The sequence below is a fragment of the Sorex araneus genome, chromosome 7 (assembly GCF_027595985.1).
Source record: "Sorex araneus isolate mSorAra2 chromosome 7, mSorAra2.pri, whole genome shotgun sequence".
Taxonomy (NCBI): domain Eukaryota; kingdom Metazoa; phylum Chordata; class Mammalia; order Eulipotyphla; family Soricidae; genus Sorex; species Sorex araneus.
This window is the reverse complement of record NC_073308.1, coordinates 15,101,831-15,125,924: the sequence shown is the minus strand read 5'-3', so window position 1 is coordinate 15,125,924 and position 24,094 is coordinate 15,101,831. Positions and strand designations below refer to the sequence as shown.

Genomic DNA, 24,094 nt, shown 5'->3' with positions numbered 1-24,094 from the left:
GAAACCACAACAGGAACACGGGCAGCGCTCCTCCACTGCCGAGAGAAGTGGGGACCCCCCCCTGCTGCTCTGCAGCCTCACCCCGGAGCCTTGGAAACATCTGCCCCGAGCTCCGAGGGCCATGGGCCCCTTGACCCCAACGCCGCAGGGACCCAGGCTGGCGGACTCTTGACTACAAGCCAGTGCATTCAATCAGAAGCAACCCAGAGGTGCAACGGGCCCCCTTTTCACACAGCACCCCTCCCTTTTAAGTGTTCAAACCCCCTCCCCAGCCCTGCCACCACAAAAAGACAGTGAAGAAAAAACTCATCCCTACCTTCACGTCGGAGAAGTAGGTTTTCAGCATGTTGGAGCTGGGGTAACGGGTATAAAAGAACATGAGCTTGGCCTTTTTCAAGTGATTGGGTGACAGCCCTTCCTGCATGTGGAATGCCGCTGGTTAAGGAAAAAGTTTCTGGCAACACACGGACATATGCCCCCTCATTCTCTCTCCCCCACCAAGAACCTGGACACCCACCAAACAGCCAGAGAGACGCTGGAACATGGGGCAAGGGTGCTGCCACTGGCTCCAGAGGCCCCGGCCCCGACCTGAGGCCCAGGAGGCAGGCAGTAGCAGGCAGCAGTGTGGAATCAGAGCTCGGCTGCTGAGGACCAATCCCCCTTCCTTCTGCCTCTGAGGACCTTCCCTGCTATCCATATGTTCATTTGTTGCTAAGGAGACAAAGGCACCCAGCACCCAACGCACACACCCCACACTGCTTGGCCAGTTGCAGGGCGCCTGTGGGTGCGTCCCACCGACCGTCTCCAGCATTCTCCTCTTCCTGCCCTCTTAGTCTCTAGAGCCACTCTTGGTTCCTTTCCAATAGCAGCTCAGACTTGGGAGGAACGCGGGACAGGGTGGTGACGCAGGTACCTGCAGAGCAGGGGAGGGGAAGGCGTGCACTCACTAGACCTACCACCATCACCCCCAAACCAAATACAATTCGCCTCTCCTGGATTTCTAGTTAACTCCACTGAGAGCACCCCTGTGGTTGGGGCTCAGGAATCGATAAGTGTGGGTTAGCAGATCAATAAATGGCCACTTACCCCAAATACGAAGGCCTATTTATCTGGAAACATCATTACCTTTTAGATCTGTAAACAGCCGCGACGCCAACAGTTCCCAAGAGAGCGTGTGGCTAACCATAACATTCCCGCTTCCTCTCCTGGACTCTTGGCAGCCTGCAGAGACGCTGGGCCTCTGCTCTGGTCACATCTGGGTGGCAGCCTGGCCCCACCATTGCCTCAGAAAATTAATGGCTTTATAATTTATCAAAAATGAAGATGCACGTGGAGAAAATCAATGCGGTCCCCCACAAGGTCAATTAAGGGTCCTTCCTAGAAGCCTCTCTAAGGATTTTCTCTTAAAAGAGAGTCTGGGGGAAAAATAAGGGGAAAGAGGGAGGGGAAAAACGTGTGTGCGTGCCTATTGTGTGCACATGTTTTTGCATCCAACCAAGACAATGTCACACCTTCCAAAGAAAATGGCAAATAAACACAGATCTTTAGGAAAAGGTGAAGGTTTCCAAATGCCCTCCACCAACCGAGCGTGACCAATCGTAGAAGTGGAAGGAAACCAACAAGTTAGCATAGAAGGATAATCAAATTAATATTGATAAGCCCTTGATTGCTTAAACACACTGTGAACTGAACACTCAGCTTCAGATCTGACTGGGAATTCTTCCCTTTAGGATCATACATGTTTTTAAGGGGAAAAAAAAAAGGTGTCTTTGGTCTGTGTCTAAAGTTAAAGCATTTTCCACCTCTTCCACTCCCACCCCAGTGAAAAGAAACACGGAAGAAAGAAATTTTGATTTCGGCTGTCAGCAGGAGCGGCCTCCTCAAACTCGTGTTTTTGTTTGCAATCCTGAATGATTACAAAGACGATAATTTATGACTGGCATACTTCTTGTGCCAAGGAGACCAGCCCAAGAGCCCCTCCACTAACCTCCGTTGGAGGGGGTGGGCGAGAGGCGGCAGCACACTCCAGGCCCATCTGTCCAAATGGATAAGTGGAATAATGGCCGCAAGCTGTCTCCTACTGCCTTCGTGATAAGAGTTTTAGGCGATTCTGAACTTGGACAAACATTCTCAGATCTGGGTTCTAATCTTTTCTTTCAGACGGCTACATTCAAACAACCCGGGATGTTTAATCAGGGGGAGGGGGTACTCCCCAATCTTTCAGAACATGTTTGTGTCTAAACCTGTTGTTTTACTGTGCTTCTCAGATACTTAGCATGTCACCCAAACTTCCTGCAGCCTTCCATACATTTAAATTATTCTAAGGTGTTTTAAATCTTTTTATTTATTAAAAAAAGCGAACAATTCATTTAATTTTGATTGGAACTTAGAGGCATTCTATTTTATGCAACAACAACAACAAAAAAATCTAGTTCAAATTTCTCAATTTCGTTTTGCTTTAAAATGTTTCCGGTTGGCAATACTTGGAATTGATCAGCTCAGAAGGAACACAGGGAAAAAAAAAAGACCTTTATCTCTCAGTCATTGTGCAATTAAGATAAAATTCTAATAAAATATATGTTCCTAATAAACTATTAAAAATAGCTAATGAAACATTTAAAAGCCAACAGTTAGATAATCCTTTTTTTTCTCCTCAAAATAAATCTGAACTGACCAATTGGTTAATTTCCCTTTTAAGTGCTTGTGCTGAAAAGCAACTGTTCTTCCAAGAAAGCACGAGCTGTTTCCAGGATACTTACACACGCACAATGACTCATGATGGAATAGATTCAGTAAACATACAGCTGTACCGAACGCGAGCTAAGCTCCATTCAAGGCCAGGAAAGAAAATGAGCACAAATAAATATTAAGGAGGTACAGGGGGTGGGGGAGGGGGATGCAGCCCAGAGCAGACCCGTCCTGGCAGCTCCGACGCTTTGCCTCAATTCTCTTAGCCATAGCTTTGTGAAGACAGATGACATTCAATTCTATGTGCAATGCAAAACAGGACAATAACTGCTGAAACTTGAGACAGCTGCCAGGTGTAAAAAAAAAAAAACCGAAAAGAAAAAGAAAAAAGAAAGAAAAGATGATAAATCCATAAATTAATGAAAGACATCTGCTCGGGAATATAAAAGATCAGAGGGGCAGGGTACCGCAGCTGAACCCAGAGCGGTGTTCAAACAACCTGCCTGCAAGTGTTGTCTGTTTACCCAGCACAAGCTAACCTTACCTAAACAGCCGCAGCAGGAGGGACCAGCGGCTGCAAAAAGGCAAATGGAATGAGAGCGGGTAAGAGAGCCCGGGCAGCGGCGGGAGGCACCAGTGCTCCCCCAGCCGCCTGCTCAAGTCCGTTTAGCGCTGGGACCACAGGCTTGCGTTTTCCTCAGTCCAAAGAACCCAGGCTGTGGGGCACTGTTCCCAGACCATTCCCTGGAAGGAGGGAGAAAAGATGAGAACCCCCCCTAAAAGACAGCAGGCGCTGCTCCAATAAGGAAAAAGTCCAACGGGCCGGCTGGGCATGTGCACGAACGGAGCTGTTTGTTTTGTTTGAACGGAGTCATCTCATGATTTGGGGTGGGGGTATGGCAGGGTGAGAGGCCGGAGTCTTGGCCTCCTGAAAACATTTCTCCTTATAGCTAATAAACAGGGCCATCGCGGGTATGTACCCCTTCCCACCCCCAGGGCTTCTGAAAGGTGGAAAAGACCAAAGTCAACAGGTTACTTCACATTTGAGAACTGCATTCTCAATCTGGGTTTTTCAGATGGACTTTGGTTTCAAATGACGAAACCATTTGCTTTTCTAAACATGCAATGCATTCTCACTTTTTCAGCCTTCTCCCCTAAAAGTCCAGTCGTGGGGAGAAGGGCAGGCTGGCAGGGGCGGCACCTGTGGGTTCCCGATGCTCATAATCCCACCCTGTGCCTTAATTGGGACCATGCAAATGCTTGGGGCCCTAAACAAAACTATTTTTCTTGAGATGCAAAGAGGGTAAATGACAAGGACAGGACCAAGGAAAATAATTGGCCGCCATTTCTTTGGGGATTTGAATAAAACTTAATATTTGATTAGAGAGGGGCATTTGCAAAGACACTAAACACACTTCTGCCCAAGACACAGCGCATGGCACAGGTGCAGGGCCATGCGTGGGGGGACACAGAAACTGGTTACTGGCTGCATGGGACATGTGTTTCAGTCTGTGGAACAGAGGTGCTGAAGGCGCCACACCCAGCATCAAGCTGAGAGCTGCTGCTTGAGTCAGTCCCCACCAGCCAGCTTCATCCCCCAAAAAATAGAGCGTTGGTGGAGAGCAGAGGGCACTGGGGAAGGGATTGGTGTTGACAGTATATTCCTGAAACTCAATCATCAATATCTTTGTAACTTTGTAATTCAGTGATCCAATTTTTTAAAAAATATACATAAAATCTAAAAAAAAAAAAAAACATGATGTCATCCAGCATAGGACCTAATCATCCTTCCAGAACTAAATCATCATGACATCACATGAGGTACCAAAACTCCAAGCCCTCAAGAAGGGTCAGCAGCGCGGCCCACTGGGCGCCATTTCTACTCCAGTCTTTTCCTACAGAAGGCTCAGAGGGCCTCACGCCTCCCCAGCCCAGTCAGACCGTCCTCGCCAGGCCCCCTAATGTCAGAGTCCAAGAGCAACGTCCTGGCAGGTGTAGCATCAGATAAGTCACGTCAGTTCACGCTAGGAGGCAGGTGGGAGAGGGCCCAGCGCGGGCCTCACTCACTTCCTCCAGCTTCAGTTTCTCAGCCCCAGAGGCTGCCTGTTGAGAACTCTCTCCCTGCTGAGAACTAAGGTCTCCAGGAGACAGACGCCGGAAAGGGCCTGGGAGCAGAGGGAGAGAGAAAGCAACAGGAGAGAAGGTCAGAGGTGGAAAATGGAACCATTCGCTGGGACAAGAGGCTCAAATTATTCAGTTATGGGAGCAGCTAGATGGGGGCGCAAGTAAGGAGCATGTCCTAGGAACAGGGTTTGCAAACCTCGAAGGCTGGCAGGAGAAGAAATAATCCAGCTGAAGCAGCAGCTCCGTGTGCTGTCAGGCCTCCATATGTAAAGGAATAAAAGAACTTCTCTCCATTCAGATCCTCAGAATTCCTCAGGGGATTTAGAGATGCTGAGACAATTAGCATAGCTAACCCTTAAAGCAATTTGAAAGATTTGCTGCTTGGAAGACCCCAACTTACTTTTTCAAAGAAAAAGAAAAGAAAGCATGGGCACAATTATCTGGTTACAAAGCAACGTCTAATTAAAAAAGAGAAAACAAACTGGCATCCCGCTTAAAGAACTTTAGCACAGCCCAGCTTCAGACAGTCACCAAAGTGTGTGTGTGTGTGTATGATTGTGTGCATTTGTGCACGTGTGTCTGTATGTGTGTGATTGTGTGCGTGCGTGTATGTGATTGTGTGTGCATGTGTGAATGTGCATGTGTCTGTATGTGTATGTGTCCACTGCAGGCGTATGAGAGAGCAGGGTGGGGAGAGAGGAGACAGCCTGCCTGCCTGCCTGCCTCTTGATTATAATGCTGGCTTTAAAAAAAGTTAGAAGTGTGTGTGTGCGAGAGACAGACAGCCCGCCTGCTCATATTCCGATTTAAGATCCTGCCTCTGAAACTAAGTGAAGGGATCCTGGAGGGGCTGGAGGGCCGAGCTCCAGCCGAGGGCTAGCACGGAGCCCAGAGATGTTCTCCTGCGAGGGTGAAGCCCTCTGGGGCCGGGGCGCAGTCCCCAGTGCCTTTCTTGTCACTTGATTCCAGGCTGGGACTGTGTCCGAGCTGGCCGCTAACTGGTGTGCAGCCCTGCTGCCCCCGGCCCGCCCCTCCACCCCAGGCCCCGCGGCTCCCGCCTCGCCCACCTCGGACCCTCTGACTCCCAGCGCTCCCCAGGCTCCACTGGAGCCCCACCCCATCCGGAGCACTGGCTGGTGATGCCTGAGAGAAGCAGCACCCCCTCTCGGGCCTCAGGACCCAGACGCCAGCACCAACAGACATCATTGCTCTGCTCCTGCTGTGGTGCTCAGAGCACACCCGCCCTGCCCCTCTCCTACACAACATGCGGGTCAATTTACAAGAACAAACAAACAAGCCCCGCCCCCATCCTGAGCTATTAGCAGTTAAAAATAGCTGGGGATCAGGAGACCCCCCCCAGGATCACCCCCCACCCTCGAGCAGAGGGGAGCCATCGAATCCAGCTGAGTTTTGTATTTAATTGGGCGCTCTCGCCTTCCCAAATAATTTGCTTTGTGTATGTTAGGACAAAAGATTTCTGTGTCTGGCTGAGGAGAGGGGAGGCTGGTCACACATAGGAGCAGCTGCAGCAAGCCGGAGAGCAGACCTGGGTGACAGGACCGTGGGGCCTGAGGGTCAGTACCTGGGCATCTCCTTCACGACGAGGGACAAACGGCCTTCCACCGTGGCCCAGCACCAGCCCTCCAGACCTCCCGTGCCCTGCGCCATCCCTGACTCCCAGAAATCTCATGGGAACACCCAGCCGGGCCTGTCTCTGGCTCGCAAGGACGAATCCTCCAGAATAACTCGGGGCGCTGAACCCGCTCCTCCCCTTTACTCTGAAAGAAGACATGCCACCTTGAAAACAAACTGTTGGGGGCTGGGGCTCAGGACAATGCAGGGGTTACCTGACATGCCGCCTGTTTGATGGATCCCCGGAAAGAAACAGAGAACCCTGAGCCACACTACAGTGCAGAGTCAGGAGGGAGCCCTGAGCACACGCCGGGCCTGGCCAGACCCCACATGTGCCTATATATATACCTATCTCTATTTCCGTCTCTGATGTTAACTCTGAAACCTCAGAGTTTGGGCGGGGGGGCGCAGAGTGGAAATACTGCTGGAAAACACTGAATAAATGGCCCCGACGGCGGCCCCTAGCTCGGGGCAGCTGTGGCGTGGGAAGGGGTGGGCTCTGGACATGTGTGCCTGCTGGAGACCAGAGCCCCTCTGCAAGAGAGAGACAGGGACCTGCAGCAGCCGCTCTGACCTGCCCTCGGGGGGAAGCTGGGGAATGCCCCCCTCCCCCGGGAGATAGAAGGATATTGCACTTCCCGAGTAGGGTGAGATTTCAGACATGTCCTGAAGGTCACCACACTCGGACTTGATGAGCGACAGGGAGAGACCTTCGGCGGTGCTGGGCGGGTGCGCTGGAGAGCAGGGGTGATGGCTCAGGTGATGCGACATCTTGGTCCTCAGACTCGTGGTCTCCCGAGTCAAGTCTAAGGATTCGGGAGACGCTCTGTCTTTGCCCGAGAAGGAGCCAGAAGGAGCACCGAGGGGGCTCTGGAACGGGTAGGCCATCAGGGGCAGGGGGAAGGGGTGGCGGAATGTGGACGCCGTGAAGCCCGCCGTGGCTGACAGGGGTGACTGGTGCAGGGGCTGGTGGTGGCCACCGGCGGGGGTCCCGGAGGCCCCTTGGTCAGAGGAGTTCTTGCGGACCACCAGGGGCAGGGCCTCCGTCTGGTCTGTGGCCCCGGGCATCTGCACGTTGCCGAAGGAGTCCAGGGGGCTGGGGATGATGACGTCGCCGAAGCACTGCAGGCGCTGGTTGGCCGTGTGGAAATTGTGGTTCTCCCCGTTGACAGCAAAGCGGGCCTGGGGGATCTGGAGTGGGGGGAAGACCTGAGGCGCCTGGCGGGAGGAGGGCTTGGCTGAGAAGACCTTGACTACCGTGTCCACCACCTGCGACATGGCTGAGCTGAGCTCCTGCTTCAAGGTCTCGGCCAGGTGCTTGCCTCCGGGGTTGGGCCCCGGCTCGCGGTCCTTGTGGCCGCTGCCTTCCCGCTTGGGCTTGTTCTCAGCCAGCTCCTGCTCACGTATCAGGGCCCGGGCACGGTCGATGAACTGGCCCGGGTCCAGCTCGGTGTCGGAGCGGCCGCCCGAGTCCGGGGCCCGGGCGTCCAGGAGCTCGGAGCGCATGCTGTCCTCCGACAGGTCGCCATCCTCGTCGTTCTCCGAGTCCGTGCTGTCGTAGATCTGGTAGAACTTCTCCTGCAGCTGGCGCAGCTGCTTCTGCATGTCCTCCAGCTGCTGCTTCAGCTGCCGCCGCTCCTCGCGCTTCTGCTCCTTGCGGGCCGACACCAGCTGCTGGAAACTCTGCTGCTGCTGCTGCGGCAGCTTCTGTTTGCGCTTGTTCTCCCGGTAACTTTCCCGGGGGCTCCCCGACTGTGGCGCTATCTCCCTCTCCGCGTCGTGGCCCCGCAGCGCCACGCTCGGGGAGTGGCTCATGCCCCGGATGATGTTCTCGACACGGGCGCGCTTGGCTCGTAAGTGCTCGTCACAGAAGCGATCCATATCGAACTGGCTCAGGGCGGGCCTGCCAAACGGGGAAAGACACTCGGGAGGGCTGTCTCTCGAAGAGTTGCTGCATATATCCTCCTGATGGACCTCGGAGCCCGTGCTGGAGAGGCCGCTGGCTTGGAAACTGGGCTCGGTGCCACCGTTTTTGTTCATGTTATTTTTCAACAGCTGGGAGATGATGGTCGCTCCTGGAAAAGGCATCATCGCATCTTCGTACGAGTTCGCCCTCTTCAGCAGCTTGCGGAGGACGTTGGACTTCTCCCCATCTGCGTGCTGCACCACAGAGTACTCCCCATCCTGCTCCGAGCTTTGGGGATTCATGGCACTGAAAAATGTCGCTCTGGCCTTCGCGAAAAATGCAGACGCTGTCCCAACTGTCCGCTTCACTCCGATGTCGACCCTTCTCCTCTTGGTCTGCCGGCTTAGGAGGGCTGTGTTGTCATGGTCGGGCATTGCCGGGCAGTTACTGTGCCATCTTCAAAAGCTCGTCAGCTGGGCACAGCTCAAGAATCCCGGGACCCTGGCCAACAGAACAAAAGGACTGATGAATCATTTTCTTTAAATTTCTCCAAATTTCCTGACCTCAATCCTGAATCAAATGCAAAATGCATAGGCTCTGGGATTCATGGCACATTACAATTATTGCAATTTATTATGCACTCTGCTTGAAAGGAAACATTTTTAAATATTTCTGCTCCACTGGTTTAAGATGGATTAAGATTAAAAAAAAAAAAAAGCCAAAACTGCTTAAGCACCAGTAATATGATTCTCTATTGCAAATGCCTAAAATGATACTGTTTATCTTCAGAAGAAATGGTAGATTCTTCTGAACACAGCCTCTGACAATCAATTGATGAAATGTTAGACACTGAGGTTTGTATTACTAGAAAATGGGACTATTCTTAAGGAATAAGGTTAAATGTGGAGATGGCAGGCAATTTGGATGAAAATTCATTTTCTGGATCAAAATTACGGTGGTTGGGATGTGACAAAAAGGAGAGAGCCTCCTTGTAAACTCAAGAACATCCCGTCCATCCATGAATTTTACCACCCTTTTAGTCAGATGTGAAAAGGAGAGATTCCCCCCACCCCAGATCACCACCCCAGCATCTTTCCAACCTAAACAACCATGTAACATTGAAATCCGCAAGCACACACACCTCACACGTGGCTTGTTTAGCAGAGGCACCTTTGGACTAGTAAAATGAAATGTGATGATAGTATCTGTTGCTACATTTTCAGGGGATCATGAGAATATTTATAAATGCCCACGATGCCCTTTTGATGACTTCTCAAGTTGTTCTCAGGGAGGAGGACGTGTCACCATTCAGAAACTGACAGGTGGAATAATAAATTTTTGAGTTTGGCGAGGAAAATTCTCTCTTCAGTCTGGTTTTCTGCTGGTAAAATCAGACCAAGCCCCCATCCCCCACCCCCAAGTCTTCAGAGGCCTAAAAAAATTCTTTCACACTCACGGTTGGTGCCTCTTATTTCTTACTCCAAACTGATAGAAAGCACAGACAAAAAGGCTGGAAGAGGATATAAAAGGGAGAGAGAAAATAGCCTTCAAACATGAACAGGAGGGAGAGGCTCCTGCCTTTGAACCCCCATTGTTTCTTGGGGGCGCCGGCTCAAAGATGGTCCTTTGCATTGCATAAAGGGCACTTGACAGATTCTGGGACTTATTAGCTGGGATGCTGCCTCGTCCCAGATTTGGTGGCCATGTAGCATGTCACACCTCTTCGCCTGCCATGAACATTTCATGAAGAAAATGAAAATATTTCTTTCACTCTAGGTTGATCTAATATTAAACTTCACGTCGGCTTAAGAGAGCTCGTCACAATAACAGGCTATGTTGCCAAAGGCGGCGTGCGGGGAGCCTGGACCCGAGCCCGCCTCTTTCGGTTCACCTGTGAAAACATCTACGTGCACCCTAGGATGGCATCTGTGGTTAGTTTTAAAGAATGACTATCCATGCAGATAGGCATAATTTCAGCATGAAATAACCTGTAAAAATCAAGAGCGTGCTCGATGCTTAGATGGAAAGCCTGTCCTTTATCTTTCCTTTTTTATTTTTTGAAGTGACAAAGAGTTCACCATGTAGCCCTTCTCTTGATTTCTAGAAAACATCTGAAAAAAGGGGCAGCTGACAGCAATATGATGTCTCCTGCCACAGTGTCATATGTCTGGGGAGAAAATACTTTTTGGTTTGTCTCTGTATCAAATGTCCTGAACCGGGCATGGCCACGGAGCTGAATCATTTTAATGTTGGGTGGGAAACCGTATTTGAAATAATAGGAAACCTTCCGCACCCCAAGAGTAAAATCAGCTGCAGGAACACAGAAATGCAATGGTAAATATCTCACTAAATCACTGGGGCTTGCAGGGGAGGGGGGACGGGGGGAGTGGGGAGTGTCAGGTGAGAGGAAGGGGAGAGGATGAGATCAACAAAGACAGACAGATCATTTCAATCTGGAGAAAAACTTCATAGAGGGGCCACCAGAGGAGGTTCTCCACAAAGGGACTTCCGAGGCAACCCCAAACGTGAGTCCATTGCTGTTATTTTTAAAGTGGAATCAATATCTGGGCACAATCCTTTTTTTCTATCACAAGCAACAGAGAACCCCTGGCATCTCCCATCAATGTCCAACAAACTTCTGCCCCACCCCCACCGTGTTTTCCTTCTGCTGCTCAGAAAAGCACCTGACCCCCACCCCCAGCCCAGGCTAGAACATGTGTCCCCGCCTGCTGCCTCCTTCCTCTCCTCTGGCCCAGGTAGGAACAGCTGCACCCCTGCCTCATTCAGAGTCAAGAGGAGGCCTGAGCTTCGGAAGATGGAAAGAACCCTCCACTCCTCTCCCCTCAGACAGACACAGGCTGTCACAACCTGCTGCGCTGTGCTCACCGGGACCAGCTTGCCTGCCACTTTCTCACAATGCACCTAACTCAATGGATTTCTGCGATCTTTCACGCAGTCGATAATTTTCAGATGCCGTAATGATTCGTTTCCCTTTGGGGGTCAAGAGAATGCAAACTCTTGCAGCTTGCAGGTCATGCTGTCTGATGTCCAGCTGAGACGTGGTTTGTAGGACCAAAAGGAAGGGGAAGAAGAATAGGGAAAACTCTGTGATACAGTAAGTTAAGGAAATCCACGAATAGACCCAGATAAATCTCTTTCCCCATAGAGTTTGAACCTAAACTGAGAAACAAAGGTGGACCAGAATCCACACTGGCTGCAGAAGATGAAATGATTAAAGCTGGTTGAGAGAGAACTTGACTAGCATCGTGCCTCCCCACCCCCAACAAGATATGCATGAGTATACTGACCACCTGAGAAAATGTCATGTTAAATGACGAGCATGTAAATTCAATCACTGACAAACATTTTCCAAGCGCGGCTGTGATTTCCCAGGGCAGGGCTTAGAGGCAGCCGCCGATGGTCTTATCCTGACAGAGTCTGTCCACTTTGATTTTCAAAAGTCCTGTAGGTCTCAACATCTCCACTAGAAACCATCATGTATCAGCTCCCAACCAGTTTTCTCCTTCTTTTCCAATTTTATCACTCACTGGGAGCTGAAGCAGCCACATAAAACAGTTTGGTGAGCCCCATTGACCAGCTATCTCGGCAGGAAAAAATACTCAGAGAGAACCTGGCCCCCGAAGCACTCTTGGAGACCCATGTTCAATTCTCCAGAGCACTTGCACTCCTGTAAACATCCCCAAATGCAGAGAATCAACAGAATACTCCTATTATGAAATAACTGCCCGGGTACCTGAAATCTGACCACACAAATACCTGAAAAAGTCCTCCACAAAGGCCATCTGAGCCCACAGTCCCCACAGAAAAGACAAAATAAAAACAAGTCAGCGTCTGCCGCTAAGGAAGCACAGGACTGCTCCAGGAATCTTCCCGAGTCAGGCAGCCCCAGCATTCCTGCTAGCATGGAGGACTCTCAGCCTCTGGTGAGCAGTACTAAGAGACAAGGATTCTTGGGGTGGGGGTCAAAGGAAGAGGCAGTGTAGCACCCACATGGCCGAGTGTGCGGCGTGGATAAGGAAGCTATTTGGGGGGTGAGAAGCACCAATTTTAGGAATCTACCGGAATTCAACCTCCTGGACAAAGCACTGTTTCATTAATGGTAATTCTGCAGACAGTTTGGACAGCCGTGGGGACTATAGCCTGGCATGGGCTCCTGGTTGGGCTACTTAGATGATCTGTCACTGTTGATCAACTGGTTTGAAGGCATTGCCCAAGCCTGTACTCTGATGTTTCAAACACGACCTCCACGTGAGCCTTGGCCCTCCCACCTACTTGGGCCAACCTGGCCGTGAAATTTTACGTGGACCCTCTGAACAAAGAACATTTTAAATCACTCTGGAGATCAGGACTGAAGTGTGTGCGTGGGGTGGGGAAGCAGGTAATTTGATTTGGGTGCTCTCTCCACCCCCGTCATCCCTCCAATCACCCTACATAGTAGGAGCGCATTTCTGCTAATCAGAAACTAAGCCTGACCAGAAGCTCCAGCTTCCTACTCAGGCAAGGAAGGCCGCTGGTGTTCATTTTAAAGAAACCACCCGGCACAAACTAATGCTCCAATAAACTAAGATCACACTATGGAAATACTCTATGGATTTAAATGCTCCTCTCTAAGCATTTCATTCACAGTGCTGACACCATACCACGTTGTTCTAGACCTTTTTCATCCACAAAATAAATAGACCATTTTCTGAGATATACCAGAAATGTACACATGTATTTATTATAAAAGTAACAATTCACCAGATTTGTAAACAAAAGAGAATTACAAATGATCTTAAAGGGGGGGGGAACCCAACAGTTTTGTTTTTGATAAAAAACAGAAATATTCTAAATGTCCTAAACATTAAGGGTTGAAATATCCTTATGTGCATGTTCTTTCCAATTTATATGGGTACTCAGAATTCTATAATATAATATATATATATCATAGTGAACCCAACTTCAAATGATAAAAATCGGACCACTTTAGCATTTCTTTATAACTCCACTGCTAAAAATTCCTGTCATGAACAGTTGAAAGTGGACGGTGATCCCTGAAAATAATAGGAGAAATTCATGGAAAAGGCTCCGTTCGCACTTTGAGCAGATAGAGGAAAGCCTGGCAGCTAGCTCACGTCTTAAAATTGCCCGCACTGCTTTTCAAGGAAGGATGCTAGAAACTGAATAACGCAAACAAAGATGCATGTTCTAAACGCATGCTGGTGATTAAACTAGAGAGAATTCTGCATAATGGACAGGGAAAAATATCACTGAGTTCAGGTACTTTACTGAAAATAAAGCAAATGGATACATCCATAGGTTCATCAATGATGTTTTCATTATTAAAGAACTTCAAAGGCACCCAAGGAAAATTAGCAAAAGCACCAAAGGAAAAATGTTGAGGAGAACTTGTAAGTTTGTCCAAAGACTGGCCAACAGGGTCCTCTGATTTTTCATGAAACAATGATCACCATCCAAGTAACCAAAACCACAGCTAACCTCTGCCCTGCAACTCAAGAAGTGGCTCGTTTGAAGAGGGAAAAAAATTGTACAGGTTGAGGGTGAGGCATCCAGACACCAGTCCCCCGCGGGCTGCATCCACTCTGCTTCTTCTCCACGTCTCCCTCACACATCCAGCCCATCTAAACTGCCATTTCATTGCATCACTGTATCTCTTGTCTTGCTCATCACGAAGCCCATTTGTTGGGGGGCGGAGGATACTCACAAGTTCTTGTCAGAAACTCCGCATCCATCGATTGCCCCAGGAAAGCAGAACTACCGCTTGCAGACTTAAGACTTTGCTCCTGCATCCCAGTAAGAACAAGGACCTCTGGCACTTGTCTGGTACCAGGATGGCAATGGCTTGCGGGGAGTAATTAACATGTGCCTACCTACTCCTGCTGGGTGGAAGAAGGCATGCTAGCCAGTTACGCTCGAAAAGCACACTTACAAACTGACTTTGGTATTCTTGGCACTTGGTCACACCAGTCATGGGCTGCCCTGCACACATATGCTCACACATGCACACACAGGCACACGCACACTCACTCCCCATGCACCCCCCACAACTCCCCAGTGCCTCCACCACAGAACTGCAAACCAAGCAAAGCCAATCTCCCTTCACCTGCGGCCAGACGGGACTACTTTCAGCCACCTGCCAGGCAGCGGCCAGGGACACAGGCCAACATTTTTAAGAAAGAATAAGCAAACACACACCAAGTTGATTCCCAGCCTGGGCCAAAGCTCTCGCATGGTGGGGCTCAAAACATAACAACAGCCCGGCTCCATTAGCAGGCACAATCCTATTAAACAGAGCAACCATAAATTCATAAACTCTCCCAGCCCTGAGCAGGCGCTGGGGTCTGGAACGGTGACACACACGCATGCACAGAGGAAGTTTGCACCTGTCTTTCTTGACACAACACACCTGTCACGCACTCAGTTAAGTGACCTCTGCCTATTTGGTTTAGGGAAGGAAATTATTGTTATTGTTATTTTTTTTTAATCAGGGAAGGGATGGGGGAGGAGGGGGAGGGGAAGAAAGGAGCAGAATGAACGAGTCTGGACTTCCAGAAGGCCATACCCAGCTTGCTCTGTTTTCACAAGCTCAAGGAGGCACCGGCAGACCTTCTCGGAAAAAATAAAAGCAAGCAGGTGAGTTTCTGCCTTCCTCCCCGCAGGCGTCGGTTCTGCTCTGCCAAGAACTCGGCTTCCCCCAGCAACCTGCCTCCTCGGTAGCCTCCTCCTTAGGCTCTCTCTCTCCTGCCCGCTCTTTCTGCGGGGGCGGAGGGGAGGCGGTGGTGGTGTTGCTCTCCTTTTCCCAAGGAGAAGGGCAGGTGGACCCGGAATCTGGGAGTGTCTCCAAATCTTCTCCCCTCCCTCGGACTCCCCGAGCCCACTCTATTCTCCATCCGCCTTCCTTTTCAGCTGACCTAGCAGAAGTGACTTGCTAAACTGGACTTGGGGTGATGCGCCCCCTCCACTTCCCTCAGCCTCTTGGTCTGTGCAGACCTCCTTGTCTGTCCCCGCCAGACAGCTGTGCGTCCCCGGCGAGAAGATTCTCTGTGCTCCGCGGAACGCGAGCAGAACTGCGGGCGCGCCCCGGCCCAGCGGTCTCACCCCGCGGTCCCCGCGAGGACCACGAGTGCCCGCGCCCCACCATGGCAGCCCGAGAACCCCCGGCCCCGCCGCCACTGCGGCCCCCGCGTGCTCCCCGCACCCCCCGCCGGCTCCCAGGGCGGCCTTCCAGCTCCGAGCCTCACCAGCCGGCCCCGCGCCCGGGGGCGCAGGAGTGGGGCGCAGCGCGCGGGCTTCCCGGCCCCATCCCAGCGTTCTGGCTTCCACCGCGGTGCCGAGAGCAAAGTAATCAGAGCGCCCCCCTCCTGCCGGCCACCCCCCCCCCCCGCTGGCCACTCTCTCCCCGGCCCTCAGTTGGGGGGGGCGGGGGTCACAGGAGAAGGGAAAGGTATGCAAATATCAAGCAAATCGCAAGCGCCCGAAGAAAGGCGGCTATGATAAACAAGACAAAGGGAACGGAGAAGGACCGGCGCAGGAGTTTTATCCCAGGGACCCCGGCTCGGAGGAGGCGCGGTGCAGAGCGGGGATCCAGATCCACGACAACAAAAAAGCGCCCCATCCCCTCTCGGGGTGCCCTCTCTCGAGGAGGGCCGCCGGGGGCACAGGGAGAGGGGGAAGCGGCAGCGCGCCTCCAAGCACCCCGGAAAGAGTGCACAAAAGGTGACAAGATCAGCGACAAGTCCAGCAACACCGCCCCCGCCCCCAGCTCTCCATCCTGGCCACCCCCGGCCGGCAGCAGGAAAGAGAAAGAAAATCACCCCCGACCAAAAAAGAGAGAGAGAGAGAGAGAGAAAAAAAAAAGCTCACTTACTCTTAGCAAGTGGAGCGCTGAGCGCGGAGTTCCGGCGAGGTGCTGCTGAGAAACTGTTTGGGGGGCCCTGAGCTGGGGGCTCGTGGGAATAAGACCGTTTCCCACGTTCGGGGGGGTGAAAAATTAAAACGCCGACCCCCGCGAGTCTGGCAGCGGCGGAAGGGACTGGTCGGTGCCCTGCGCGCTCGCCATCCCGGAGCGGCGGGGACAAGTGACTCTGCGGCAGGGGCGGGAGCGGCGCGGGCGGAGGATACTCACGCGGAGCCGGCCGACGGCAGAGCCGGGGCTGCGGGCGGGGGACGCGGCCACCCCGCGGGCTGCGGGCGCGGGCGGGCGGGCGCGGGGCACGGGCGCGGACAGGGCGCACGGCCCGCTCGGCTCCGGGGGCCGCTCGCTCGCTCGCTCGCCTGCGCGGCTGCAGCGCTGTGGCTCCGCGAGCGCTCCCGCGGCTGAGGACTCGGCTGCCCGGCAAGATTTACTTTAAGACACAGCTGAAGGAAACAGGAAGGCCGCACGTCACAGTCTGACTGACGTACCCGCGCCCAGCACCCAATCGCGAGGCGCCTTCGGCTCCAAGGGGGGATAGCGAGGCCAGAGAACTTGGGAGGAGGAAAAAAAAATCTGGCCCGGGGGTGGGGGTGCGGGGCTGGGGAGCGAGGCGGGGAGAGGGGCCCCGCGCCGCCCCGCCCCCCGCCCGCCCGCCCTGCCCCCGCCGCGGGGCGCTGGACGGCCGCGCCCGGCCCGACCGGCCATCTGCGGAGCGCGAGGCGCAACGGCGCTGGGCTCGGCGCTCGCTCCTCGCGCGCTCGGCCGGGCCGCGGGCAGTTCCTGCGGCTTCCCCCCCTTCCTTTCCCTTTTCTCACCCCCGCCCCACGGGCCCTTCTTTTTGCCTGGTGCCCAGATACGAGCCGATCGAGGGGGCCCGGTGCCGGGGCCAGAGAGCGCGCGCGCCTCCGACTTGGGTGCGGGACGGCGCGGAAAAGTACGCGGGAGAGAAAGTGAGGTTGGGGGGGGCGTTCGGGGTGGAGGGGTGCAGGAGGAGGAAGTGGGAGGCTCCCAGCAGCCCCCCAGTCGTGAAAGCGGTCTGGGGGTGTCGAGGATGCGGCCCCTCCCGCCCCAGCTGCCGGTTCCCGGGGAGGTGGATGCAATGAGACAGGTAGGCGGCGGGCTTAGAATGATCCGTGCCAGAGCCCCGTCCGCTGCTTCTGCACCCAGGAACAGTCCTGGCTGCGTCCCAGGCAGTGTCCCGTGCATGGGGCTGCCAGAAGAAGGAACATTTGCCCTTGCTTACCTCCAAGATTTGGGGCGTAGGTCCAGCAACCTTTGGGGAGGGGAGAGACAGGAAAAGATAGTTGAGCACCGAGACCTCGCGACTGTCCCCCGCCCCCACTCCCCACAGCACCCCCGGCTCATCGGGATGACCGACCCGCCAGGTGCCCGCAGGATTTACAGTCTTGACGGCTGGGTAACAAACTTTAAAGTTTATTAGGTAAGAAAATCCAAATGCTGACAGGTTGAGCGTCCCCGCGAACCCGCTGCCCGAAGGGCACTGCTTGGATGAGCTAGACACGGTTTTCTGATGAGGGTCTCCGAGGGGGCTCGTGGAGGGGCTGCGAGGTACAAAGCTCCAGAGCGAGGCTGCTCCGCTCTTCTCGTGCCCAGTCGGGAAATGGCTTTTACTGAAGCAACCTCGATCGTGGCTTCAAGGTCCTGAAAATGTTGAGACGTGCGGGGGCTGCCAGGCAGAGACAACCAAACACCCGCCTGCCGGCAGACACTCAGTTTATGATTATGATGTTGATTATATATGCCGGGTTTTCACAGAGAAGAGGGGAAACGGGTAATTTTCAACTGTCCTTCCAGTCTGATCACATCAAAGGTTAGATCTTGTTGTTTCTGTTTCGGCACAACAGGGCATTTTTGAGGTGTGTTAGCGCACACAGACCCACAAGGGACAACCACCAGCCGCACCACCACAGCCAGGGCTGGCAGTGTCCAGGCACACACATGCGGGTGGTGTGCGTGTTCTCTCTCTCTCTCTCTCTCTCTCTCTCTCTCTCTCTCTCTCTCTCTCTCTCTCTCTCTCTCCTTCTCTCTCTCTTTCTCTCTCCCTCTTTCCTTCTTTCTCCCTCTCTCTCTCTTAGATTTCAAGCTGCAATTTAGCCACCTGTAAAAAAAGGATACAAAGTCTTCTCTTGGAATAAGAAATATGAGCGGGCATACAAGAATTAGAGGATACTGTGTCTGCGCCCAACATCGAGGGAACTTTTGGCACGGGTTTCAAACAGTGGAAAGGGGAAGAAGTCATGCCGGCCAGGTTAGGCTGTGGAGCCAGCCGCTCAGAAATCCCCCCTCCCCACCCCACCCCACCCCAATGCACCCGCTGCAGTGCAGGGCTGCAAACACACTGCCCACGGCTCTAAAGATCGGCACTTAGTGAGGGCAGCCACCGCAAACCACCCGGTCTCAGGGCACAGACAGGCGCTCGCCAGCCTTAGGGCGGCAGGAAGGAAAACAGTTTTTATTGATTGGTTGGGTCCTTTCGAGGTAAGCGGGTGGATGGCGGGGGAGTGATTTGGAGGGTCTGTTGGAAGGACCAAGTTCCTTTTTAATCTTCGTGCTTTTATTATTTTTTGTTCTCGAAGTATTCCTGTTGGTACATATATTACTGCCAATGCAGAAAATAAGCTGGTAGGAGAAAGGGTAGCAGGACGCATGCCCTGGGTACCTTAAAACCATCTGCCCAGCCTGACATTTAAGAAAGAGGAGGGGGTGGGGAGTGGCCGCAAGTAAGGGTGGGGTGCTGCTGAACCCGTAAGGAGAGCACTGGCAGTCTGCGCGCAAGTGCATGAGTGACAGACGGTGGCACTGAGCGCTCCCGCACGCCTTTTTGCAGGTGCTGCGTCGGACCGGCTGCGGAGAAAGTTCCCTTCAGCTCCCACCAAATCCCCTCTCAGCCCCCAGGGGCCGCAGGCCCATGGCCAGCGGAGTAGCAAACCCGGGAGCTCCCGGGAGCCCGGCCGGGCGCGGAGACTCGCCGCCCGCCGGCCGCTCGCTGCGTGCGCGCGGGTTAGCTGGCCGAGAGAGCCGCGCTCACCGCGGGCGGGCTCGGTTTCCGTGCGCAGCCAGGATCTGCCGGAGCTGCTGGGCACAGCCCGCCATCCCTGTCGCTCGGATCCGGGCCCCTCTACAGATCATCCCTGCCCCACGCCACTCAGTAGCGGCTGTGGGCTTAAGGCGCCTAAGCCCCGCTTGGGCGACTCTGGGTTCCTTGAGGGGAGAAGCCATTCACCAGCTTTGAGGTCACCTAGAGACAAGCTCCGTACCTGAAACCCGTGGCCAAACTTCTGGTCAACCTCTCTCTCCACTCCGTGACCACCAGGACCCAAGCTCTGCCGGCTCACCCACCCCCCAGCCCCACCATTTGCTCGTGTATATCGAAGCTGTGAGTCCCTACACAAACAGGTCTCAGAGGTGCCCTGAGGTGGGGGTGAAGGGGTCATCTCTCTCCAAGCCTTTGGGTGGGAGTTGGAGGGGAGACTGGGGGGAACTAATTTCAGAGTTTCTGAGCAGCCCGTCCTAGGACCAAGAACAGCTTGTCCTGGGCATTTCAAGCAGGATAGAGCAGGCGGGAATCACAGCTCCAGGCCGTTTGTCCGCCACACAAGGCATGCTTGCGCAGCCCCCAGCCCAGAGGGAGGAGAGCGCGCAGCCTGGTTGCAGGTGTCAGGCCCTGCTCTGCAGCCCCATGCCCAGTGGGGGCAGAGCTCACCCTGAATTTGTTCTGAATGTGTGTGCATGTGCATGCGTGTGTGCATGTGTGTGTGCACGTGTCCGTGTGTTGGGGGGGCAGTGAGATGCCATGAGATCAGTAGCTGGAGCAGCTGCAGACTCTTCTGGAAGCAGCGCTGCCGGGAACTCTCTCCCAGTGATGTTTGTTTAACCAACAGCTTTCAAAGTAAACAGGAGCAAATGGCTGCAAAGAAGTTGAAATATAACCCTTACAAGAATTTGGGGGCCAAGGGTGCTGGCAGAAAAAAGTAGTTGGGGAAAAAAATTTGATAAAGCCTCAGATACAAATCAGGTGGTCAGACAGAGCCTGGAGTAGTCATAAAAATATGAATTCGTCTGAAGTTTCAAGGCAACAAAGTGACCTCAAAGAAATTCACTTTCCCCAACAAATATGGGCTGGGCCAGGGGTGTGGAGGGCCTTGGGCCACTTAATTATTTGGAAGTGGGTGAAAACAAGTGTTTGTGGGGAGGGGGGGCTTGGGGGAGGATTGCTAGGTGCCCAAAGTAGAAAGAAGTGGGCTGGGCTGCCTTTGCCCCCAACCCTGGCTTTGCATCAGGCTCTGAACTTTGCAATATCAGAATATTAACAGATGGTGACAAGCACACGAGGGCTGTTGCTTACATAATCCAGCCCCTCCGCCCAGTCCGCTCCACACACACCAGCCCACTGAGAGGTGCTGTCGCCCCCTCCTTCGAAATAGCTCTGGTCCCAGGACAATTAGGAATCTGAGATGTCGAGATTTTAGTGGAGCAAAATAAACCCAGTGAGTTGTGCTTTAGGGAGCCACTTTCCGGTGATCCAGGCGCTCTCCCTGGGGTTCTGGGGTGAGCCTTGACGCCTCTCTCTGCTGGGAGGGGATTAGCCTCCCGGAAATGCCCAGGGCTAGAGGCTGGGCCACCCTATGTCAGCAGCACAGTGGGGGGAGGGGGGGCACAGAAGGGGGCTGCAGTGGACAAAGCTCAAAAACCTGGCACCTCAGCCCTGCAGAGCTGGAACCGGATGGGACTCCGGGAGGGGAGCGCTGCTCCTCGCTCCTGGTGCTCCAGTTGATCTCCTCCGAGCTTCACCCCCAGCCACTGGCAGATGAGGGCAGACTGGCCCAGCACGGAGGAAAAGTTGGGGCTGGGGAGGGGCACAGGCGATGGCCCCCTCCCCTGGGCCCGAGCATCTTGGTCCTCTAGGTCCCTCAGCCCTCTGCCCTCTGCCTGCCCAGTGCTGGGGCCTGGTCTCCAAAGAAGCATGCCAGACCCAGGCCCAGCCCGGGGTCCCAGGCCCACCCCAGCCCCCAGGCCCCTGCATGCATGGCTGAGGGGGTGTGAAGGGCAGCCACCTGCTGCCTGGTGACCCCTCCCCCATGGCCACTAGCAGCCCATGGGGGTGGGTGGATGCCCTGGGGTCAGAGAGTGGGGTGCTCTCAGGGCCCTATGGGGCAGGGGCTTTGGAAACCCAGATGATGCTACATCCCTCTACCCTCCCCCTTTCTTTAGACTTTCCATTAAGTCCAAAGGCCTTGGGGCATCACCTCAGGTAACATTTTGGAGGGGGGAGGGTCAAGGCTTGGGTGTTGAGGAGGGATCTTGTGTTTGGGGTTTTGGCCTCAGTGTCCAGGTCTCTCCACTCTGCTGGGAGAGACTCATTGGGGTTCACTAAGTGCTCTAATTAAATCTGTGTAGGTGTAGGTGGGGCCCAAGGAGGAGAGGAAGCCTCTAGCTTATGCGGGGAGGGTGGGGGGGATGACTGCGTGTGGGGCTGGGGGGAAGGATGGTTCTTGAATTGTGGCATTTTGTTTAAATTAGAGCAAGCCCCAGTTGAAAGCCAGATTTCAACCATTTTTCTGGTGATATTTCTTTTATGAAGTATCTAAGTGTCTGTTTGTCATCATTTTGAGATCAAAAGCAAAATCCATATGCTGCTTGGTTCTTGAAATTGCTATTTAAATATGCTTGAAATGTTTTATCTGTGGATGTGGAGAGAGTGGCTCAGAGGCAAGGCTGGGAGCAGGGGGCTGTGGAGCTGCTGAGCTGCAGGCCAGGGGTGAGGGGCGCCCCAAGATCCGCAGCTGAGCCTGGCCTTTGCCATACCTGAGTCTCAGTGCTGGTGACTATTGAATGGGGACAACGTCTAGGAGCAGCCCTGCCCACTGAACCTTGTTCCCTGTCCTGGTGACCTGGCGCAGCCTCCTACGTGTCCCCTCTGTCCCCCAGTGTCCTGTGATGCTCCCCAGCTTCCCAAGGTGTCCACTGGGGCGGCACTGCCAAGAAGTGTGTGCAGGTCAGATACCTAGAGACTGACGCTGGACCCTCACTCTACCCAGGGACCAGGAAGACTGATAGCAGTGGATACTCCACTCCTTGGTTGGGGGACCCCAACAACACCCCAGTGTTGTCTGCAGAGAGCCTGTGGATGTCTCTAGGCAGGGCAGAGTGTGTGCACATGTGTGGTCATGAGTGTGCATGTGTGTTCAAGTAGGCAGGTGTGACTCCACAGGACAAAAACTAATGACCTCAGGTCAGTGTTTGCCAGCCCTTCCCAAACCTGACCACCAGTCCTCGTCCTCAGCCCCTCAGCCTCATGCCCTGGCCTCTCTGATGCCCCTGAGAGGACTCTGGGGACCGCGGTACATCTGGAGCTGGCGATGTCCCCTCAGTTCATCGAAATTGAAAAAGTGCAGAGGGTCTGGCCCACCTTGTGGGGAGAAATGGAGGGCAGAGAGCAGGGAGGGGGCGTGTGCTGGTATAGAGGGTCAGGAGGGATTAAGAGGTGGAGGAGTAGAGTGGTAAGGGAATACATTAGGGGGTCCTAGCTGGCAGGCAAGGGGGGCTTGAGGTGTGGGACCCCCAGGAGTGGAGGCTAGTATGATTCTCCCACCCTGGAAGATACCCATTGGCAGAAGGACCTGGGTGCCCTGGGGACTGCACTCCGGATTCTCACGGGGCCTGTTCAGTGTGGCTCAGAGCACTCTGTAGTTGGGGACTCCCCAGGGCTCCCCTGATCTCAGCTCCAATTTAGCCCAACTCTGGGTCCTGCCCCACCCTCTGAGCCTCCCCACTCCACTCCACCCCACCCCGCAGTGCCCTCCCCTCCCCGAAGGACCCGCCCCAACACCTTGCACACCTCCAGAGCCACATCCAGCCCCACATCTGCCTCTCCTCAGCGCACCTGCAGGGCACCTAGGCACAGGGCCCACTCACCAGCTCTGACGCTCTGGGCCCTGGGGGTGACTGGGGAGGGAGCAGAGTGAGGGTCTCCGAGACTGCCGGGAGCACGAGGCCTGAAGAATCTGGATGGGGCCCAGGTGCCCTCTGGGCCTTCCCATAGGAGAGCAGGGGAGGACACGGACGTGGGCTGGGACAGGGTCACCCCTGCATGGGGCTGGGGGTGCCGGAATCAGACTTGAGCATTGCCTCTACTCACCTGTGGCCTCTAGTGAGTTCACAGGATGTTTCCACCTGGAGTACGAGTAGGATGGAAGGTTCTTATTTAAAGAGATTGAGGCTCCCTTGGTTGCTCCTTCCAAGAGTGCCAGGGTGCCCCATTGTACAGTTGAATAAACAGAGGCTTCTTATTCAAGGCCTCCAAGCCAGGGAGCAGTGTGTCTGGAATTGGGCCACCTGCCCTGCCTGGTTCCCAGAACCACTAGAGCTACCCGCTGGGCTCCAAACATAAACATGAGGGAGGGAAAAGGTACCAAATAGAACAAGGACACTGGCTCCAACCCGGAAGAGGTCCTAGAGGGTCAGATCTCTGTGTAGGGGGCTGGGGGCGCCTGCACAGCTCCTCAGGAAGTGTAGGGACTCTTGGGGTCGGTAGGACCGAAATAGAATTGTACAAAGAGAGTGGGGTGGGAGAAAGTGGACGGAACTAATCCTATTAAATGTGGCCGCCCGTCTGTGAGCACTCAGGGGGAGATTAAGCCCACGGAAGGGATAAATAGTGCTGCGGTTTCACTAAACTAATGTGACAACTTGTCAGGGGGAATCTCTGCGGCTTGTGGCCGACAGGGCCGCCCCCCACGGCTCCCCCAGCCCCTTCGTGCCTGCAGGGGTCCTTTCCCCCTCATTTT

At 54.0% G+C, this 24,094-nt stretch overlaps 1 protein-coding gene across 6 annotated transcripts in view; it reads right to left on the bottom strand.

The window, feature by feature from the left end:
* PROX1 (prospero homeobox 1) overlaps positions 1–17,730 on the bottom strand; it is a 49,587-nt gene extending 31,857 nt beyond the window's left edge. The window contains exons 1-4 of one of the 6 annotated variants that reach the window (XM_055144526.1): positions 17,665–17,730; positions 17,530–17,559; positions 7,075–8,851; positions 317–424 (exon numbers count right to left, since the gene is read on the bottom strand). In XM_055144526.1, the coding sequence (XP_055000501.1) occupies positions 317–424; positions 7,075–8,784 (1,818 nt within the window). In that variant the 5' untranslated portion in view covers positions 8,785–8,851; positions 17,530–17,559; positions 17,665–17,730. The other 5 variants (XM_055144522.1, XM_055144524.1, XM_055144525.1 and 2 more) reach the window with 5 other exon arrangements.
* Between the last annotated feature and the right edge of the window lie 6,364 nt (positions 17,731–24,094).